This window comes from Calidris pugnax, unplaced genomic scaffold (assembly GCF_001431845.1).
Source record: "Calidris pugnax isolate Ruff unplaced genomic scaffold, ASM143184v1 scaffold44, whole genome shotgun sequence".
In the NCBI taxonomy this organism is placed as follows: domain Eukaryota; kingdom Metazoa; phylum Chordata; class Aves; order Charadriiformes; family Scolopacidae; genus Calidris; species Calidris pugnax.
Genome location: NW_015094506.1, coordinates 24,705,100 through 24,724,792, shown reverse-complemented (window position 1 = coordinate 24,724,792; position 19,693 = coordinate 24,705,100). Strand labels below are relative to the sequence as shown.

At 34.3% G+C, this 19,693-nt stretch overlaps 1 protein-coding gene across 1 annotated transcript in view; it reads left to right on the top strand.

The window, feature by feature from the left end:
* The window catches only part of SLC16A7 (solute carrier family 16 (monocarboxylate transporter), member 7), a 68,350-nt gene extending 52,319 nt beyond the window's left edge, over positions 1 to 16,031 (top strand). Inside the window, exons 3-5 of the mRNA XM_014963656.1 lie at positions 3,099 to 3,242; positions 4,916 to 5,728; positions 8,544 to 16,031. Coding sequence (XP_014819142.1) covers positions 3,099 to 3,242; positions 4,916 to 5,728; positions 8,544 to 8,815 — 1,229 coding nt within the window. The 3' untranslated portion in view covers positions 8,816 to 16,031. The remainder of the gene's footprint in view (positions 1 to 3,098; positions 3,243 to 4,915; positions 5,729 to 8,543) is intronic.
* Positions 16,032 to 19,693: the final 3,662 nt, after the last annotated feature.

Genomic DNA, 19,693 nt, shown 5'->3' with positions numbered 1-19,693 from the left:
ACCAACTTCTCCCCCAAAACAAACAAGGATCTGGCTCATATCCAGGTTCTACAGGAGAAGAAAAGAAGGATTGATCGAGCAGTAGTAAAGAATATGATTATTATAGTCAGTACTCTTCTGGGGAAAATATTACAGAAGAGCTTATCTTTTCCCTTGATTATGGTTGGAAAACTATGTTAGTGCTGTGCAATGCTGTCTTTTTGATCCATAGTTTTATTTCAAATGCTAACAATATAACAATATTGCACAACAATCTTTTTTTAATGCCATTCTTCTCGTTCCAACAATTCATAGGCTGCTATGTGTGGATTTCCCTCATCTTTTCATTTGGTCTCACAGCTATCCTTCTGGCTTTTCATGCTGTCTTTGTTTAATGAGTGAAGAAACAGATTGCTAACAGGTCTATCTACATCATAAGTGAAGTATTTATGTAAGGGTAGAATTCAAGGTGCTGCCTCTAGAGAATAAATCTGCGAATTGTATGGTCAAATATTTACCTCCTATGATGCCTCTTTCCTACATTTTTTTCTAAAGATTGGCAAAGGAACATTTGAAGTAAGACTACAGCAAGGCAATGTTTATTATAGTAGTAATTTGGGGGGGAGATCAGAATGTTAGCATATACTACACAAATTTTTAATTTACAATTTCATAAGTACATCCGTCTCATCACAGGAAAAAGAACTTGAAAATAATATAAAAAAACCCATTGTTCTGGTATCTTTATAGTGAAATACTGTTATTGTGTTTAGCAATAATAGCATTTTTTTCCAGAAAATTGCTTTTATTTTCAAAAATATAAATATTAAGTGATATAGGAATGGAACTTTTGCTTTGAGTTAAACAAAGAGTCCAAGTTAAAATGAGCTTTTTTGACCCAGAGGAAATATTTGTATTGTTCATGTATTTCAGAAGGGCTTTCTTTCTGGTTCAAACATCAACAAAATTGCTGATTGTCCAAATATAGCTCTAAATAAAAAAATTGTAATTGAAGTTATGCTTCAGCATAGTTATGAGAGCACAAGTTTATTACAACAGGAGAAGTAAACATGATATATTTGGGAAGTCTTCGGAGTGTAATGTGTCTGTTCTTCATGTTTCACTGCTTTCTCCATATGACCTCAAAGGTCACTGTCACTGTTCTGCTCAGTGGTTCCCACCAAATGGAAATAAAGAAGTGTTAAGTATCTTATAATATAAGCTGTCAGCAAAAAGTTTTATTGCTTCATATGTGATTTAAAGTCTCTTAATAAATCTCTGGACTATTGTATATTTGGTGAGCCATTCCATGCTGTGGATTTTCAAGTCTGTTGGTTTCAATATATAGTTATGCTTAAACTGCAGTTTGTAAGGTGAGCCATAATGCCTTCAGTCTAAGTATCCTTTACCTTCCCAGTAAAACAGCCACCCTGTTTATCCTCTATGCCCACACCTTCCTTGAACAGTACAGCTGCCTGGGCAAGAAGATAGATTGCTTTTCCTGGTGGGGAGCTGAATGTATTGGCCAGTGTCTGTGCTGCCAGGACAGGGACCTCCTTGTTTTAAACAAGTGCTGCCCTAGACTCTTTGTGACCCAAGCTATTTAATGAGTGCACAAACCATAAGATCTAAATGTCACTCAAATCTTTGCTTTTCAGTCAAGTTCATTTCAAACTGGCCTCTGGGGGGGTTTAGAATGGATATTAGGAAAAATTTCTTCACAGAAAGGATTATCAAAAAATCAGAACAAGCTGCCCAGGGAAGTGGTTGAGTCACCACTGGAGGTATTTAAAAGATGGATAGATGTGGTGCTTAGCGACACGGTTTAGTGGTGGTTTTGGCAGTGTTAGGTTAACAGTTGGATTCAATCTAAAAGGTCCCTTCGAACCTAGACAATTCTATTCTGTTCTATTTTATGATTCTATATGCAAGTAGTAATTAATATTTAAAGTACATCCGTAATAATACTTTAAAACATTTAAGGTAATTCAGACAGTGGGGTCTAAAAGAACACTGGACTTATGAAAATATACTTTTAAATTTAGTTGGATTTAGTTTTTTCACATCATGGAGTTTCTGGCATTTATTCCTTTAGATATTTATAAAGCCTTAAAACTGTTGCCAGTACAGTGAATGATTTGCAGTAAAATCAAATGGAGAGCTTGGCATTCCACTTTATGCTAGGTGCCTGCGTTATCTTGAGTTTGAAATTTATTGCTTTTTATTATGTTTTTTTAATTTATTTTTGAATTGGATAAGCTTAGTTATTGCAAAAGCAAGACTATTCGTAATGGTTTGGGCCAAATATAGTGCAGTCAGATGGTATGCAGGTTTACCTAAAGAGCTTTGACAACCTCTTAATCTTGATATGTAGCACACCATCTATTCTAGTCACGGTCGTTTAAAAAACATATAATGCTTGTCATGCTAAATTGCACACTAGCTCTTTGTTTAGTATGGACGTAATTACACCATAAACTGAATTGCAGTTGAAAGTGAAAAACGGTCCTGTAGCACTATTTTCGAAGCTTATAGGTCTTTATGCTAAACTATATCTTAGATTTTCCCAGACAACCTATAGTTATCTTACTGCCCATTAACACTCCTTTCTGGATGAGGTAAGGGAAAACAAGCCTCAGGGGCAGCGATTTACAATCTGATTTGACAATATTTTTAAGTCTATGTGTAGTTTTAAGTAGGGGTCCAGGAAATGCAACAGTATTAAGACCAGTTATTTGTTTGCTTGCCTGGATTCCGCCAGCTCTGTGGAGTTTTGATATCTGTCCCATACTTGAAATTCTCCAGTCCTTGCACTTTCAAAACTTCCATTGACCGATCTCAGTATTGATTGCTTGTGAACTGTAACAATCCCTCTTGCTTGTCTGATGTCTTTAATCTTTTGATCCATCTCCATGACTAATCAATATTTATATTGTCATGGAGGCAATATATCCACATCCAGGCTCCAGGTGTCTGCAAACTCACAAAGTGTGTTTGTAAGACAAATTGGTACAGAAACAGCTAAACTTTTTCTGGGGTGGAAGAGTAAGGCATTCCAAGCCATTCTATCCTAAACACAAAGACCGATACCTTTTAACGTATTTTCTTTCTACCAACAGGTCCCATAAGCAGCATTTTGGTGAATAAATATGGTAGCCGGCCTGTGATGATAGCAGGAGGTATTCTGTGTTCCTTTGGTATGATTGCTTCGTCTTTCTGCAATAGCGTCCTTGAACTTTATATATGTATTGGTGTCGTTGGAGGTAAGAGTTTTGTTTAAAAGGGATTATTCTATTCTATTCTATTCTATTCTATTCTATTCTATTCTATTCTATTCTATTCTATTCTATTCTATATATTATGTTATGTTAATTATTTTATGTTATGCTATATTATTTATATTCTTTCATTTCTAATACTGTTCTACCAATGAGCCATACTGATCAAGAACACACTGTGCAAGGCATTGTACAAATGCAAATCAAAAAGGTAGCAAAATCAGTTCATTTCAGCTACCTGAGGTATCTAATCCTTTAAATTAGCTGGTATGATGTTAAATTATTTCTTAGGATATTTCAGGAACAACTGATGATTTTATTCAATAAATGCTGTATGTATGTACTGTTCCACACTGCATTGTAATTATGATATAAAAATTGATTGGCTCATGACAGCACTTATTACAGTCATTTGTGTAAAATATCACATTTATTCTTTTAGCTTTCAATCATGTTGCACTTCAAATGAGGTGGCAAAGGCTAGTAGAATTCTAGTAAAAATGCAAAAGCTAGTACCAGCTTTCTGTAGGTTTATATATATAAATACTCTCACAAGAAAGTATAGCAACTTTCAGTTCAATAGCTTTCTGTTTAAAATCCCCCAAGGTCAATCCCCAAATAAAATTATTCATATATTGGATATTGCCTAAGGCAATGAACTACAGTGATCATAAAGCCAGTAAATTAAATAACCTCCTTTTCAAAAGTTGTGGGTTTTTTTTTTAAACTACCTCCTCAGAATAAGGAAGTCAAGCGAGGTGAAATATAGGTAGATAATAAATGAATGAGTTAATACTTGTTGCTATATTCAAGCTCATCTTTCTTTGTGTTGGGACTAAAGGAGTCCTGCTTTGTTCAGTAATTATTTCTTAAAGTTTTATTTTTTACATCTTAAACTTAGTGCTCACTGAAAGAATAAAGGCAGGGTCCAGGAATAGGACTATAAGAGAAGAAAACTTTTCTCCTGTGCCATTCAGAGATGCATAGCTACTTAGACCTTATTGCCTAGATGTCTTAATACAGAGAGGTGGCCTAGAGATTCAGCTTATACATTCAGTTGATGTGGATGGGGTCTGTTCCCACACATGTCCTCTACAACTTCTCCACCTTTAGTATTGATTTCCATACCTGGGGAAGTGAGCTAAATGTGCTCTGATAGAATTAGCCATTTTAAGCTCCACTTTTTTACACAAGTTTGATCTTAAACAGAGCTGGAAATATGAAATGAGGAGAATTATGCATTTAAATATACCTTGTATGCCTTGTAGCTGAGGTGACATTTAATAACTTTTCTGAAATGAGCCAGGAGAGAATTGCATTACAGCTTAGTAAACATAAAAATGGTGAGTCGAGGCTCTGATAGCATAATTCCTCTGCAGTTCCCCTGTCTCTATCATTGCTAAAACACAACAAGGAGTTTGGGTTTTTATTGCAGAGCTACAGGGGGAACTAGTAGAATGCCACCCTTGACATAGTCTTGGCATTATCACATATGGACGGCAATGAAGATGTATTTCATTCTCTAATGCTACTTGGTTTCTTCCTTCATTGGGAATCACTGGATTAGATACTGGTCATTTAAAAAAGAACTTAAAAGAAGTGTGATGTGGTTTTTAGTGCATGACCTTCAATAATACTGTCTTTTATGTGTTGTTTAGGTCTGGGTTTAGCATTCAACTTACAGCCTGCCTTGACCATGATTGGCAAGTATTTCTATAAGAAGCGTCCCATTGCTAATGGATTGGCCATGGCTGGAAGTCCAGTGTTTCTGAGTACATTGGCACCTCTCAATCAATTCCTTTTTAATGCATTTGGCTGGAAAGGAAGCTTTCTCATTCTGGGAGGACTTCTTTTGAACTGCTGCGTGGCTGGGTCACTTATGAGACCTGTTGGACCGAAAACAGTCCCTCCTGCGAAAAAAGATGTTGAAAAGGGCACAGGAGATTCTACCTTGCACAAAAACAACAAGAAATCTTTTTGTCAAACTATGAATAAATATCTAGACCTGTCCCTCTTCAAACACAGAGGGTTTCTGATCTATTTGTCAGGAAATGTCATTATGTTTATCGGTTTCTTCGCTCCAATAGTATTCTTGGCTCCTTATGCCAAGCACAAGGGAATTGATGAATATTCTGCTGCTTTTTTACTATCTATCTTAGCCTTTGTAGACATGTTTGCTAGGCCTTCAATGGGACTCGTAGCAAACTCCAAGTTTATCCGGCCAAAGATTCAGTACTTTTTTAGTTTTGCTGTCTTGTACAATGGCGTCTGTCATATCTTGTGTCCTCTGGCAACAAATTATACTGGCTTGGTGATATATGCTGTGTTTTTTGGGTTTGCATTTGGAATGGTTAGCAGTGTTCTTTTTGAGACATTGATGGACCTTGTTGGGGCTGCCAGATTTTCCAGTGCAGTTGGACTTGTCACCATTGTGGAATGTTGCCCTGTGCTCATAGGCCCTCCACTAGGAGGTAAGAATCTCTTTTATTCCATTTTTTTTCAGACATTACAGCATAACCTTGCGATTTAATATTTAATTAATATACTTAATGTTCTTTAGTGTTTTTTGCGTGACTAGGAATGTACTGTGGCAGCAGTGCACTGCATCAGTCTATACACTTCACAGCTGCAGATCTACATGAGAATCTGAAAGGCATACAATGTGTTCATGTACAGTAGATAGATTAAGAGCATATCTCTACTGGCCTATAAATCCATGTGATAAATGTATGTTTTTCTGATAGCATGTAGTGCTAGCTTTGCAGCCTTGATTTACATGTATTCACTCCAATTTACTCTTTGCCAACACAGTTCTTATTCTCTTGAACTGGTCGAATCCACTAGTCAGTTTTTGTGAAGATTGGCATTTCTAGAGAAAAGAAAACAGTAGGGAGGTGCCAGAAAGGATAGAGGCATGCTCAGCAGCCTAGACGACGTGTGTGCCTGGTGGGATTCCAGCACAGAGCTGTGGAGCATTGTGCCCTGGCATGATTTCACACTGAAAACTCACTTTCAGCCAGCTCCATTAACGTGTTTCTATAGCCAACAGATATAGCCAACATATATTTCTATAGCCAACATATATTTCTATAGCCAACATATATTTCTATAGCCAACATATATTTCTATAGCCAACATATATTTCTATAGCCAACATATATTTCTATAGCCAACATATATTTCTATAGCCAACATATATTTCTATAGCCAACATATATTTCTATAGCCAACATATATTTCTATAGCCAACATATATTTCTATAGCCAACATATATTTCTATAGCCAACATATATTTCTATAGCCAACATATATTTCTATAGCCAACAGATAAGGCAATTCAGAGTGTGAACCATCCTACATTGACTAAAAGATTGTAATGTTGCTAATTTCTCTTTTGAGTGTAAGGGTATCTTAAAGGGAGCCTAAGTGCATAGCCTGGACCGTATTCGTAACTTTTGGGCTTCTAGCACCAAAAATGATGAAGTCTTACCTAAAGTATTTTCTGTTTTCTAGAATTTTAGTCAGTATTTAATAATGCTTTTAGTAAGTTTTATAATACTAAACTTTCTGATGATATAAGAAACTAAAGAAATAGATGCTCAAATCTTATTGAAAAGTGTCTGTTAAAGGGATGTGTGTGTGTTGCAGTGTAAGCCCAATACGAAAATATAAAGATACTGAGATTACAAGCCTTGTGAACATACATTATACCCACATAAGCAGAGCCACAAAAGTCAGAAAGTTTATATGCGCCTAAAACCATTTTTAAGTATCAAAGTGTTTTAAGGATTACTCTCACAGTTTGTGTGAAAATAGTGTTGTCGAGTGAAATTTTAAATATGTCAAAACAGTTTCATTCATTTCAGTACAATAATATTTGTACAAGCAAGTGTTTAACAGTCCTCAAGATATTCCATATTTCCCTTGTCTTTTAACAAAGAAATTCATTTTGGTGATGGTAGAACTAAATATATTCTTCTCACGCAGACTCTTCCTCTGCCACCTAGTGGGGGGACTGAGCCTGTGACCAATGGAGTCCAGTCTTTTCAGTCAGATTCTGAAATCAATATTAGTATTATGTCTAAAGAGATAAAATCTAATATTTTTGGAGGAATAGAATATGCAACTATTTATTTTTCAGTATATTAGCTTTGCAGAAGTTTCGAAAAGTATGTGTTTGTGCTATAACTGTATGAATAATTGATTTACCTTGTTAAATAGAGACAACAAAGGGGGTGAGCATATTGAAAAGCTAAATTCCAGTTTTGACTAGTTCATATCCTTTAAAATATTATTCTAAATTAATGTTAATGGAGAATTTCATATTTAATCATAATTTTTATGAGACTGCTCATAGATAAAAAACAGTAAATGGTACTATTTACTCTGAGGTGAATTATACAGTTGCAGTGCTATTTGAGATTTTTCCTAATACTAAGTTTGTGAAATAAAGAAAAGACGAAAATAATTTGATGGCTTGTAAATGTGTATCAGGTGAATAGGCTGGCATTATGGTTTCAACCCAGTAAAAGCATCTAAAAACTGTAAAATTGAAGCATTTGAGTTGTCCTGTGAATTTCAATGATAGTGTAGCAGAGTTCAGAGCTAAAAAGTTGGATACATACAAATCTTGATTTGGCAGTTGAGAAAATTTTGAAATAATGGCTCAAAAAGCTGAAGAACAGTTATATTTTATTTTTATAATGTCATGTCATGACCAAATTAATCTCAGAGGTGTGGATGTAATTTTTAGGTACAGGCTTCAGAGTTCAAAACTCGGCAGCTGAGCATGATAACTGAAGGAACAAGCCTTTCTATCTCTTTCACCAGTCATAGGAAAGTAAAAATGAAAAGCAAGCAGTTGAGGCACAGTGACAGCAGCCTAAAAAGGCACATACCTTTTCATCCTATTGTCTGTATGCGGCCTCCGTGAGTGTCAGACAGTCACTCCAAAACAATAAGAAACAAAATTAGGAGGTGAATAAAATAATAAGACAATGAAAGAAGGAAAATGAAAGAACTAAAAAACTGTCTGTCATTATTCGTTAAGCTTTACTTACTTTGTTCTTCAACATTTTATCATTGTCAGTGATTCCAGTGACAATTGCTAGCTTGAATAATACAGGTTTTGTTAGAGTTCTGCTATATATGTTAGACCATTTGAACATGTTTTCTGCTCCAACTTCAAAAGCAGGCAATATATAGGTATTTCTCCTAGGAAAAATGTGGATTGTATTGGGTATTCTATTCTAAACACTCTTTTTCTCTCCTCTCTTTGATTTCAGGTTGGTTAGTGGATGTTACCGGTGAATATCAATACATGTATTTTGTCTGCGGAGTGATTGTGATTGTGGCCAGTATCTGGTTGTTCATTGGCAATACCATTAACTACAGGCTTTTGGCAAAAGAAAAGAAGTTAGAAGATGAGAAGCAGAAAGCACAGAAGAACACTGACTTGAAGGAAGCAGAACCGTTAACAAACAATGAGAATGAAGATGCTGCCAGCAGAGCTGATAAAGCTCTTGAAGATCCTTCAGAAAGAGAAACCAACATTTAATCGGCAATATAGCTCAGGAGGCAACATTTATGACTTCCATTAGAAATACGTCTTCAAGACACAGGCCAGGTTTTGTGTAATAATGATCAGTCACAATATTGGATGGGAACAGATTTTTGACCCGTGGCAAGACTCTAAGTTAAATTACTATTACAGTTTATTTATTTCAGTGATACAAAATTGAGATTACAGAAGTAGTGACTCCACACAAATGAGTCCATCAAACTATGACTCTGGACAATCAAGAGTCAGGTAAACTAAGCTATATATAAAGCCCTCCAATGACAAACAGTTTTGTTTTAAAAGTATATCGAATGCAAAAGTATCTCTAACTGTTATTTGGGAAGACACTTTGTGTTCATCTTTAGATTATCATTAAAGTCTGTTGAAATAATCTGCCCAAACTGCACTTATCACTGATATTAAAAAGAATATAAGCTCGAAGATTTGTTTCAAAAGAGACAGAGTACTTGAAGTGAAGCACACTGAAACTTTTTTCTCTTTTGTATGGCCACTAGATCAAAAAGATTCATTATGTCTGTACAAAAAATATAATATGGATGTAAAAGTTAAGGTCTGAAGACAAATGATTGGTGGGCACCATCTCCAAAATACAATAAACAGCTGAATTGCAATATATTCCAGAAGTTGTTTCCTCCTGTGATAGCTGTGATAGCTGGCTACATTGTACTTCAACATACACATTTGAACACAAATGTGTTCAGACCTCACTAATTCAAACTAAGCTAAAATCTGCCTGTACATAAAAGGATTTAAAACCAAAATCTGCGTTGCTAACAAGAGTGACAATTAGTTTTTTCTGTTATGTATTCCTGTATGGCTGAAGGAACTGGATTGGACTGTGAAACCTTGTTCCTAAAGGGACTAGATTCAGAACCTGCTGATGTTAAAAGGATACCTACCCTTGGCTTCTGTGGCCTGAATCAGTTTCATGGCAATGTCTTCAAGCAGATGCTCGGGTTTATTGGCAGGTCATTAGTTGTTTGACGGTCTGCTGAGAGGAGATTTAAGGTCTAACTTCAGGTCTTTGCAGACAACTTTATATCAGTTCTCACCTCCCTTTCCCATGTATTTAGTGAAAAGCTACTTCTTCTTTGTAATGCCAGTTCGAGCAGAAAAGCTGCAGTGCACATTAACCGTGCCAGTGTGGAAGCTTTGTATTAACATATCATCGTTGTGCAGGATATTTGGTCTTCTGTCTGCAATGTCACACAGACACTCAAATAAATTAAAATGTACACAACTGTTCCTTTAGGCAAAAGAAAGTATAAATCAACAAATTTACTTTACAGAAATTAGCATTGCACTTGAAAGCTAAAAGTGCAAGCTTCTGAAGGTATTAAGTGAAAATATTTTTGTTCTGATGAGGAAAGGTGCTGTTCGTTTGGAGAGATGCATATAAATGCCTCAGAAATTGTGAAAATTAAGGGTCTGATTCATAAAACATTTATGCACTGTTTATGCAGAATACACATACATTCAAATCAGGGAAAAGAATATAGTTTATTTTAGTCTTCTTTTAAATCTCAAAAAGTTGCAAGTATTTTGGACAGACAGCTACCTGTATTAAACATAGTTTGAAGCACCAGTAACAAAATAAAAAACTTACTAGTAAAATCTAGCAAATATGTGAATGCTTTTAAGAAAGAATAACGTTCAATATTATTATTTTCATTGTTCTAAAAATTTTGGTAGTGCTTGCTCCTGTTTTGCTGGGTTATCATCTTATATACTGTGAAATTCCACAGTAATGCTGAACTTTTTCATTATCTCAGCACTGTTTTGGGGGAGAAGCATCATGAATCTGCTCACAGCCTGGCACAGCAGTTAATACCTACTTGTTATTTAATTATATGCAGGAAAACCAAATACCTTCTACAAGTCCTCTAATCAACAACAAAATATGTGCATTTTAGAGTTTTGGTAGAAAATATGGGTTATGTGCTCAGATCTGAGCAGCGAACTGTGTAAAGGAGAATTATTTAGTCCCAGGAAAATTGCAGTTCCTCTCCCAGCCCCCAGCTTCAGAGAAGAAATAAATACATTGCACTTCCTTTCAAACCATAGCCCTGCCATCACCCCATGAGGCAAAAGTATTGCTCTGTTTTTGACTACACAAACATACAGGCTGAATTCCAGGGTCTGTGAAGACCCTATGTGCCCAGAGCCACCACAAAGTGATGAGGAGTTTCATAGACACTAAGCTTTCATACAGGGAGGAATATCAGTGATAAATACTGAATTGTGAAAGATGAACTGAAATTTTAGCTGAAGAGTAGTCATCGGGAAGATCACTCTGCTCTTGACAGCAAGTGGTAGAACAGCAGATATTATTTGAAAAGAGATGAATATAGAGACTGAACCAAAATGACTGAGGCAAAATTCTAGGTGCTTATTATCTCTTTGCAAAAAATGGCATTATTAAGAATATAGAGTAGAAGACAAGTGCTAAGTTTTGCCTTAAGTCTGTTGAAAATTGCTATTGCATAAATAATGGACTCAATAAAAAAAAAAAGCTCTCAAGAAACATGCAGGCAAACTACTTGTTCGATCGAAAAACAAGGTTCCTCAAGCCATAGACACACCTGACCACCAGTACAAAAAATATGTTATTATTCCAGAGGAAATAAAAATTTATATAAACACAAACCTCTACAAAGCTACTACTCTTTCATCTCTGGTCAATTACGTTAAAAAATAATAGGAATGAAAGAGCTGCTCACCAATGTGCAGTTTTTAATCCCATAAAGTAAAATGATATAACAGGCAAATGGAGCAATATAAAGTGTGAACTGAGTCAAGTGAAACAATTCCTTATACCTCTTTCATTGCTTTTCTAATAATACTAGCAACAAAATAAAAAACATCAAAATATTAATGATATTACTGAATACTAAGGAAGTTAAAATCCAGAGATGAATGAATAAAATTGGAACCATATCTATGCAAAAACTGCCTGGAATTCAAAAAAAATGATGTCTTCCAAATAACAGGTCCTAAAGGGGCAATTGTCTTGTATATGTAGCTCTTATTTCAAAAAGTAGTAATAATAATAAATTGCCTTGAATCAATTCTATACTGAGCAGCAAAGTAGCAAAATGAGTATAACTTGCCTTCAAATCCCTGAATATCACTCTTACTCGCACTGAGCTGTAATTTGTACTGCAAATCATTTCATCATTGCATTTCTGCCTTCAGGATAAGACCTGGGTATATACCATCTCTCTAAATCCCCCTGATTTCTTTTAATTACCACACCCCTAATCTGGACCACTGCAGGGTTCGGGCTAACAGATGCCCCTGCCCTACAATCAAGAAATGTATGCTCAAGCTTCAAGACCTACCAGATGCATCTGTTATACACTATGGAGTCTGTAGACTCTGTCAGGCAGTGCAAGATTGCTCTTAATCTCATTGATACTCAAGTATATTTCATCCTTTTAATTTCTCTGCTACTATATCACTGAGCGTAATTATCATCTTGCTTTTATTTGATCAATCAAGAAAAATAATGTCAAAATTTTAAAATTAGTAGGAACAGTAGGACAACAGCAATAACATTTTTCCTGTTTAACAACAACTTAAATTTCAAGTAGTTTCAGAGTAGACATCCAGATATTTTTCTCTCTTTAGAGTTTTTTGACATTGTACTCTCTTGTACTAACTTCCTCCAACTCCAGAGGAAGACTTCTCACCACTAATTCTCAGTACTTTTTCAAGAACATATCAAAAGTTCACCCCTCCCACGTCTCGCCATTGAACTGTGGTTGCAAATGTTGTCAGTTCCGTATTTCTATTAAGTTCACAAAAGCATCTTTTTATATGAAATCCTGCAGCATACATAGTCGACTACAATCTTTTTATTTTAGGAATGTGATTTGAGAACTGTTTTGACAGAGTTAGGGAAAGTCTTATTTTATCTTCAAATAGTTTCTTTTAAATGGTGCTGTGCTTATGAGAGGAAGTTCAGCTTTACTTCCAACTGAAGTGAATGGCAGCAATTTCACTGACATCATGATTCAAAATTCGCATGAATTTTAATCGGTTTTTTGCATATCAGCATCCAGTCTGCTTAAAAAACATTTGCAGTGCGTACATAACTGTTCCTCCCAGACAACTCTCGTTCCTCTTGAAGGTTCCCCACCCCCACCCTTGTTCTCCATTCCGACGTAACACAGAGAATTTGGGCCTGACATGTACTGATTTTTCTTAAATTCTTTCTTGTTTTTCTCTTTCCTCAAATGCCTTAGCAACATTTTCACTTCCTACTTTCAGGTCTGGATGGCTGAGTATTTAGTGGGGACGCATTATTCAAATACATAATAAGCTACCGATAGCACATACAGCCAGATTTGGAGCAGCCATCAGAATTTCACTAATGAAGCCAGTGACCACTTTTATAGATAAACATGCTGTTACTGACAGTTTTGCCTATAATAAAATTGAATCGAGGCAACTTTTGTTAGTTTATCTATAGATGCCTATTTTTCTACTCACAGAAAGGAATATAAAGGGAATTTTTAAATAATTATTTTCCAAGATGACATATCAATTTTGACAAGGCGCTCTGGATTTTTTTGGGAATGAGTGCATTTCTGATATTTGTGCACATATATATATATATATAAACTGTTGGCATGTATTACCACCTTTTTGATCACAATTTGCATAAGCATTGCTGAGTAATTTCTACATAATTTGCATATTGTTGATTTGCAGTTCAAATTTTCCTTGTCATCTGCCTCTTAATTGAAATTTGGAGACTTGCAAGACCCGGGAAGAATACAGTTATCAAAACACATAATGTTAAAACCTGTACAGACTATTAGAAAATCTCCCAAATATTTGAAGCTAAGAGTTCTGTTTTTAAGACAGTGCATATTTATGACCAAATTCTTTTATCAATTGCCATAGCATTATTAAATTTAAAAATTTAACTCATACTGGTGTAGTTTTTACATCACTGAACTGGTATAAAAACTCAGTGTGTCATTTAGCTATCCAAAGTCTACTGCCCTTTCTATGAGATGCTGTCCCTCACTTTTTTTTTGGTTGTCTTTCGATTTCTGAGTTAGTGGAAGTAATTAAATGGAAACAGTTAATACAGTGAAACAGTTTGAAAAAGCATTACAGAATACTTTGCATTTTACATCCCCCAAAAAAAGAAAGTTTCTTTGATTTTGCTATAATACAGAATTTTAGCTTGTCTCCCCTTTTGTGATGTGGTTGAGGGAGATGATCACAAAATGTTGGACTGGGGTCAAGAAATGATGATTATTCTTCATGTGCTCTTCACAAAAACAGCAATGATTGTTTCTTCAAAAATATTCTTCTTTTCGGTCTGAAAACCATTCTTGCCTTCTAGGACCTAGTACAAAGTCCACTGAAACCAACATAAAAAAAACCTTTCAAAGTCAAAAAGCTTTATCTGACATTGGAGGTGATGTGGCTTCAGTGGAGGCTTCAGCCTTATTTTCTCCATATCAAATCTCAGGAGTATCAGATATAACAAACGAAATGCAGGATTTGTGGTGACTGGCAATTTAGCTATGCCTGCATAGTATACCTAATGAATCAGTCCCTGAAGTAATGCACAATATGTATTATTTTAATAGCATATGTAAATAAAAAAAAAAATCAAACATAAACTCTGAATGTAGATTATAAAATATAAAGGATATATTTAAATAAATATCCAAACAAATCTGCTTAACCCCAAAGGAAATTATCTATTTCCTTTCAAGCTTTCCTTCAGCAGTTTATAATCTTCATTTTTGTTATTTCTGAGAAAATGTTCTATGTCTTTTGGAATGTATATATAGATTTATATATAAGGGAATATATAAGCATATGTGTGTATGTGTGTATATATGTATTCCCCTATATATAAAACTCTAATTTATATATATTATATATATTTATGTATATATAAAATATATATAATGTCTTAGAGTAAGTTGCATACTGTGCCTGATAAATGAAGCATATTTGTAAGCAGATAAATGACTTCACCAAATGACAGAAAAATATAGAGGTTTTCTACAAGAATATATTTTATTATTTTTCAGTTTCTGCTGGTTTTATTTATATTAGAAATTCATTCATAAAACTGCTATATTACCTAGCATTGGTGTTTCAACCATTACTCAGTTCAAAGTGGCATAAGATCATTCAGAATTTTCACCGTTGTTAGACTGTAAAACCTACATTGTTGGTGGAGGGGTGTTGGTTGGTTGTTTTTGCTGTAGAAGTATTACGGAGATGATCTCTGAACAGACAGCAACACATAGACTGAGCTGTCATCTATTGTAGTATGTAAGACAAGATCACACGAGGCATTGAGGAACATGATATTCTTGTAAAAAGTATGGAGAATGAGGATACTCAAGGCCCTGTAAACAATATTTAAGTTAAATATTAAGTCAAATAAGTTAAATTCTTATGGGAAACTCTCCAGAATAGTAGGATCTAAAAACACTGACAATTTTTCATACTTTTTCCAGGTTTTGGATTTCTTAATTTGTCTGCTAGTAGGCAAGCCAGTAAAAACCTACATGTGTCTCTGACACTTCAAAAGTTCTACCTTAGTTATTGAGGGATTTTTCAGAGTGGTACATAAAGTACTTACATAAATACCCTTCCTGAAGTGTTAGATACGTGCATTTTCCACTCGTATTAGCCTACTCGGAAAGTTCACCATATCTGCAGTCTACCAACTGAACTTGGTATTGCTATGCAATAATTAAACATGCAGTAGCCATTGCTGTTGACTAACAAATTTTTTCTTCCTTTTTGTATTTTGCAATACTGTACGGTTTTTACTTGAATATATTGGCTAGATTTTTTTTTTTTTTGACAATCATTTATTAGCTAGAGGTGCTACTTATGTTCCAAAGAGATCTGGGTGAATGATAAGATTCTCTTTCTACATGCCAAATCCCTTTTTTAACCTGACAAATTTCATTGTTCATAATGTATATTAACCCTGTAAAATGCTTATACACTGCATTATATTGTATTTAAATGCATACTTGCTCATTAACTTCTATTCCAGGCTTGTACTAGCGTCTAATATGTCAAGTTTGTCCATATATATTTATGGAAAATTGCAATGAAAAATGTGTATGATAAATAGTGGGGAAAAAAAAAAAGAAAAGAAAATAAAATTTCCATGTAAAGTTTCTGAAAGGATGTATATGCTGGTTTTTCAGACTCTTTAATAGTAAGTAATTTACACTATTAAAGTATTAATATTCATAGATATATTAATTGATTCAGTATTCAAATATAGTTCAAATATAACTGGGATATCAGAATCACTTGTCCTTGCATACAGAAACAGAACTGGAAGATTTCCTCTAGGAAAGATACTACTAGCATCAGAACATGCTACCGGCCCCTTGCTATTCCTAATTCCACCATAATTATAATTTAACCTCATACTTTACTCAAACACCATCTGGACACCCAGGATTTTTTCCCATTACTCTGATCGGAATGTTTTTCTATATTTGATCTACATGTAATGATTCATTTATTGCTAAGACTCGTATTCACGCAGAAGAGGAATTTATCCATATGGCTTGAAATAGTGGATGTAATTATATAATAATTCTATTTCTTCTCATCTTTCTAAGTGTGCTCAGATGATACTTATTTGACTTAAAGTTATGGTTGCTTGCCCCAGTTAAAATGATATTTATTTATAGAATGATTGGACATTTAAAATTAGAAATGTTAAGAAGATAGTAGAGATACTATTAAAATTAGAGATACCAGCATCTATTGCATGCTACCTACACACTTTTTACACAGAAGAACAAACAGATACTAGGAAACAAAGGTTTAAAAGATGAACTATTGAAAAAGAAAGGAATAACTTTGTCTGTTAAAGCAAATGGTCTTTATTTTTAGATTTCTAATAACTTTAAAATCTGTGTTCAAAGAATGTTGTTTGTAAACTTCTTGATGAGGAAGTGCTGATTCAGCTACCAGAGTGTATTTAGATTTTGTTTAAATTCCAGCCGCATATTTGCATATTTGAGTATTTGTAATATTCATAAATAATCCATATTCAGGGTTGATCAAGCAAAAAATAAAAATAAAGTTTAAAATGCATAGTGGTAAAATTTTCCCTTTAGCACAATGAGCCAGGTATGATATTTAACCCTGCTTAAAGACATTGGTGATATCACTTGCATGCCTAAAGCATGTCACCTCACTGACTCATATTGCATGACTTAAATACATTGCTGATTAATAGACACTGAATTCAGATGAACCTCTTCCTGAGGTTTTCTATTTTGATAGTTCAGTGGCAAGATAGATGGTGACCTCAATCTGTAATTTGTCTCTAAGGTCAGTTGTTACTATGTTTTCCCACTAATGGTATTTTATTCTAGTAATGAGCCCTTTTAACTCTATTAGTTATCCCAAATTGAGCTGATAGGTTATATTTACCACTACAGCTCAGAAGTAATCACTTCCACAGTTTTATTACCTCTGATCAAGACTTAAAAGCATTGCCATTCAATAAGGTTTCTAATACATAATATGCATATATTATAATACATATAATATATCTCTAATAGTATATACGCAAACATCTATTTTTCCTCATGCTTCCTTTTCCTATGCCTTGGTATGCATGCATTTGCCATAACACGTTATGTTTCAGTTCATGTTCCTAAATTGAGATAGGACAGTCCCTAGTGATCAGAGATACCAAGTTTATTATTGGAATATAAAATCAGAATGATAAGCCAAAGAAAAATAAATGGTGTATATAGTGCATTAAAAAGAGACACATAATTGGTGATTGACATTCACCGGTTGAATAAGTTGTTCAATTTTCATTAAGTGGCTTCTAATTTCCAGTGCCTAGTGAACTAAACCGTAAGTATATCCCATGTGGTAACAAATATTTTGTTAGAATATATCCACCCAGCCAAACAAATGTTTTTCTCATAGAAGCTTCCTACTGGATCCTATTGTTAAATGTAATGATGTTTTTGCCTCAAAGCTGAGATGTTAAGACATGAGTCTGCTGTTTTTTGACTAGCATGAAGCTTCAGCCTTGTAGTCTTTTCTGTACAAAGGAACTCTTGAGCTAAGACACAGTTCCACTGTTTTTCTCGCAACATAAAAAAATTTTTAAAAAAAGTGATTTGCTTGGAGAAAATCCAGAAACACTCAGGCAGAATGATATTTTAAGGACACTTAACCCACTTTACGTTCATTAGCACAGGTGTATCTTAAAGCATCTAGAACTGTACTTCAATTCTGTTTATAATTTTAGAATTGCAGATTCAAAGAATTATTTACAAATTACCTCAAAATGATATTTCAAATTAGAATATCTGAAAGAAAAGTAAGTTGTGAAAATTAGTATTTCTCTTAACTGATTTGTCAAAATTTAGAGTAAATGGGACAGGAAAGCAATCAAGTTATTTCCCTTCTTTCATGTGCTCTTCTCCTCCTAACTTCTTCACTTGTGCTGATATTGCTAAAAGAATATCCATCAAGTAATATATTTTGGCCACTAGACATGAATCTTCTTTAAAAAAAAATACACCTAAACAACAGTAACTAAAAAGAATATGGAAAAAATTAGTTATTTTCCACCCATTTGGAAAAACAAAAACTCTCAGGTCTTATGTGATAAAAAGCATCTCTGAGAAGTTTATTGGAAATGACAAAGTCTCCATAAAGAAAAAACTGAATGGAAATGCATGACAGGAGGAGATACTGTTCAGCGTTTGTTGATAACATCCTAAAATCTTGCACATATTATTTCAATTAAAGATAGATTTAGATGCTAACATCTGGAAATTGTCAATATAAATTTGAGTGCTTTAAGCAGTAGTATCTATGCAAGGGTTTCTTTTGGTTTGTTACAGAAGCATTTCCCCCTGGAAAATGTGTAACTGTAGTTAATCAAGCAATATATATTTTCTGTATGAAACTGTTGCAGATTTACTGTGACAGCAGAAGAGTTTTCATGCCTTCTATACCAATTATATGGAGTCCCAGTCAAGTCTTATGGCTGTTCTCCTTCCTATTTCCCTTTCATGTCATTTTTCATAAGCTGGAAATGTGCACAATCTATTTGAACCCCTTAATGTGTCTATGAATTTGGAATAGGAAATTTGCTAATGCCACTTTCCTTGTTTCTTAGTTTAAGACAGGCAAAAATATATTAGCACAATAAATTTTGGTTTTATTGTACTCATCAAGGTTCACAGAGACCTAGAAAACTCACAAACATTTACTAAAACTCTCTGTATGATAAAGTCTGAGCATAAAAGCCATGTGAAATATTTAGGAAAACGTGTTACTCAAACACCTTAAAACTCTCAAAAGTTTCTCTTAAAATAAGTTTAAACTGAATACGAATAGAAAATGTTTGGTTTACATAATCTGGTTCAGATATCCATAATTTGTAATACTTGCATTTTCCACAAAATAAATATTTTCAGAAATGGTCCTGTAGAAACCTAAACCTGTAGCTAGGTACCAAAAGAAATGGCAAAGTTTGCTGAAATATCACAGATGTATCAGTTTTCACTGACAAAGAGTTTATTTTGGAGGAACAGTGATTCATTTTGCCAACCATCATAATATACTTTGATTAATAACTGCAATTCCAGTTTGGCCTGAATGATAGATGAGTAGCAGTTAGGCCGTGTAATTATTCAGTTCAATCACTGAACTGAATAATTGGGGGAAAATGGTTGAGGTTGAACTGAAGGGGTTTTTTTCCCCTCACAGAAAAAGTGTTTCTTTGCCTTAATTACAAAGCAAAGCTTTCGATTCTATGTCAGACCTTCTGAATGGAAATAAAGGGAGAGCTGGATA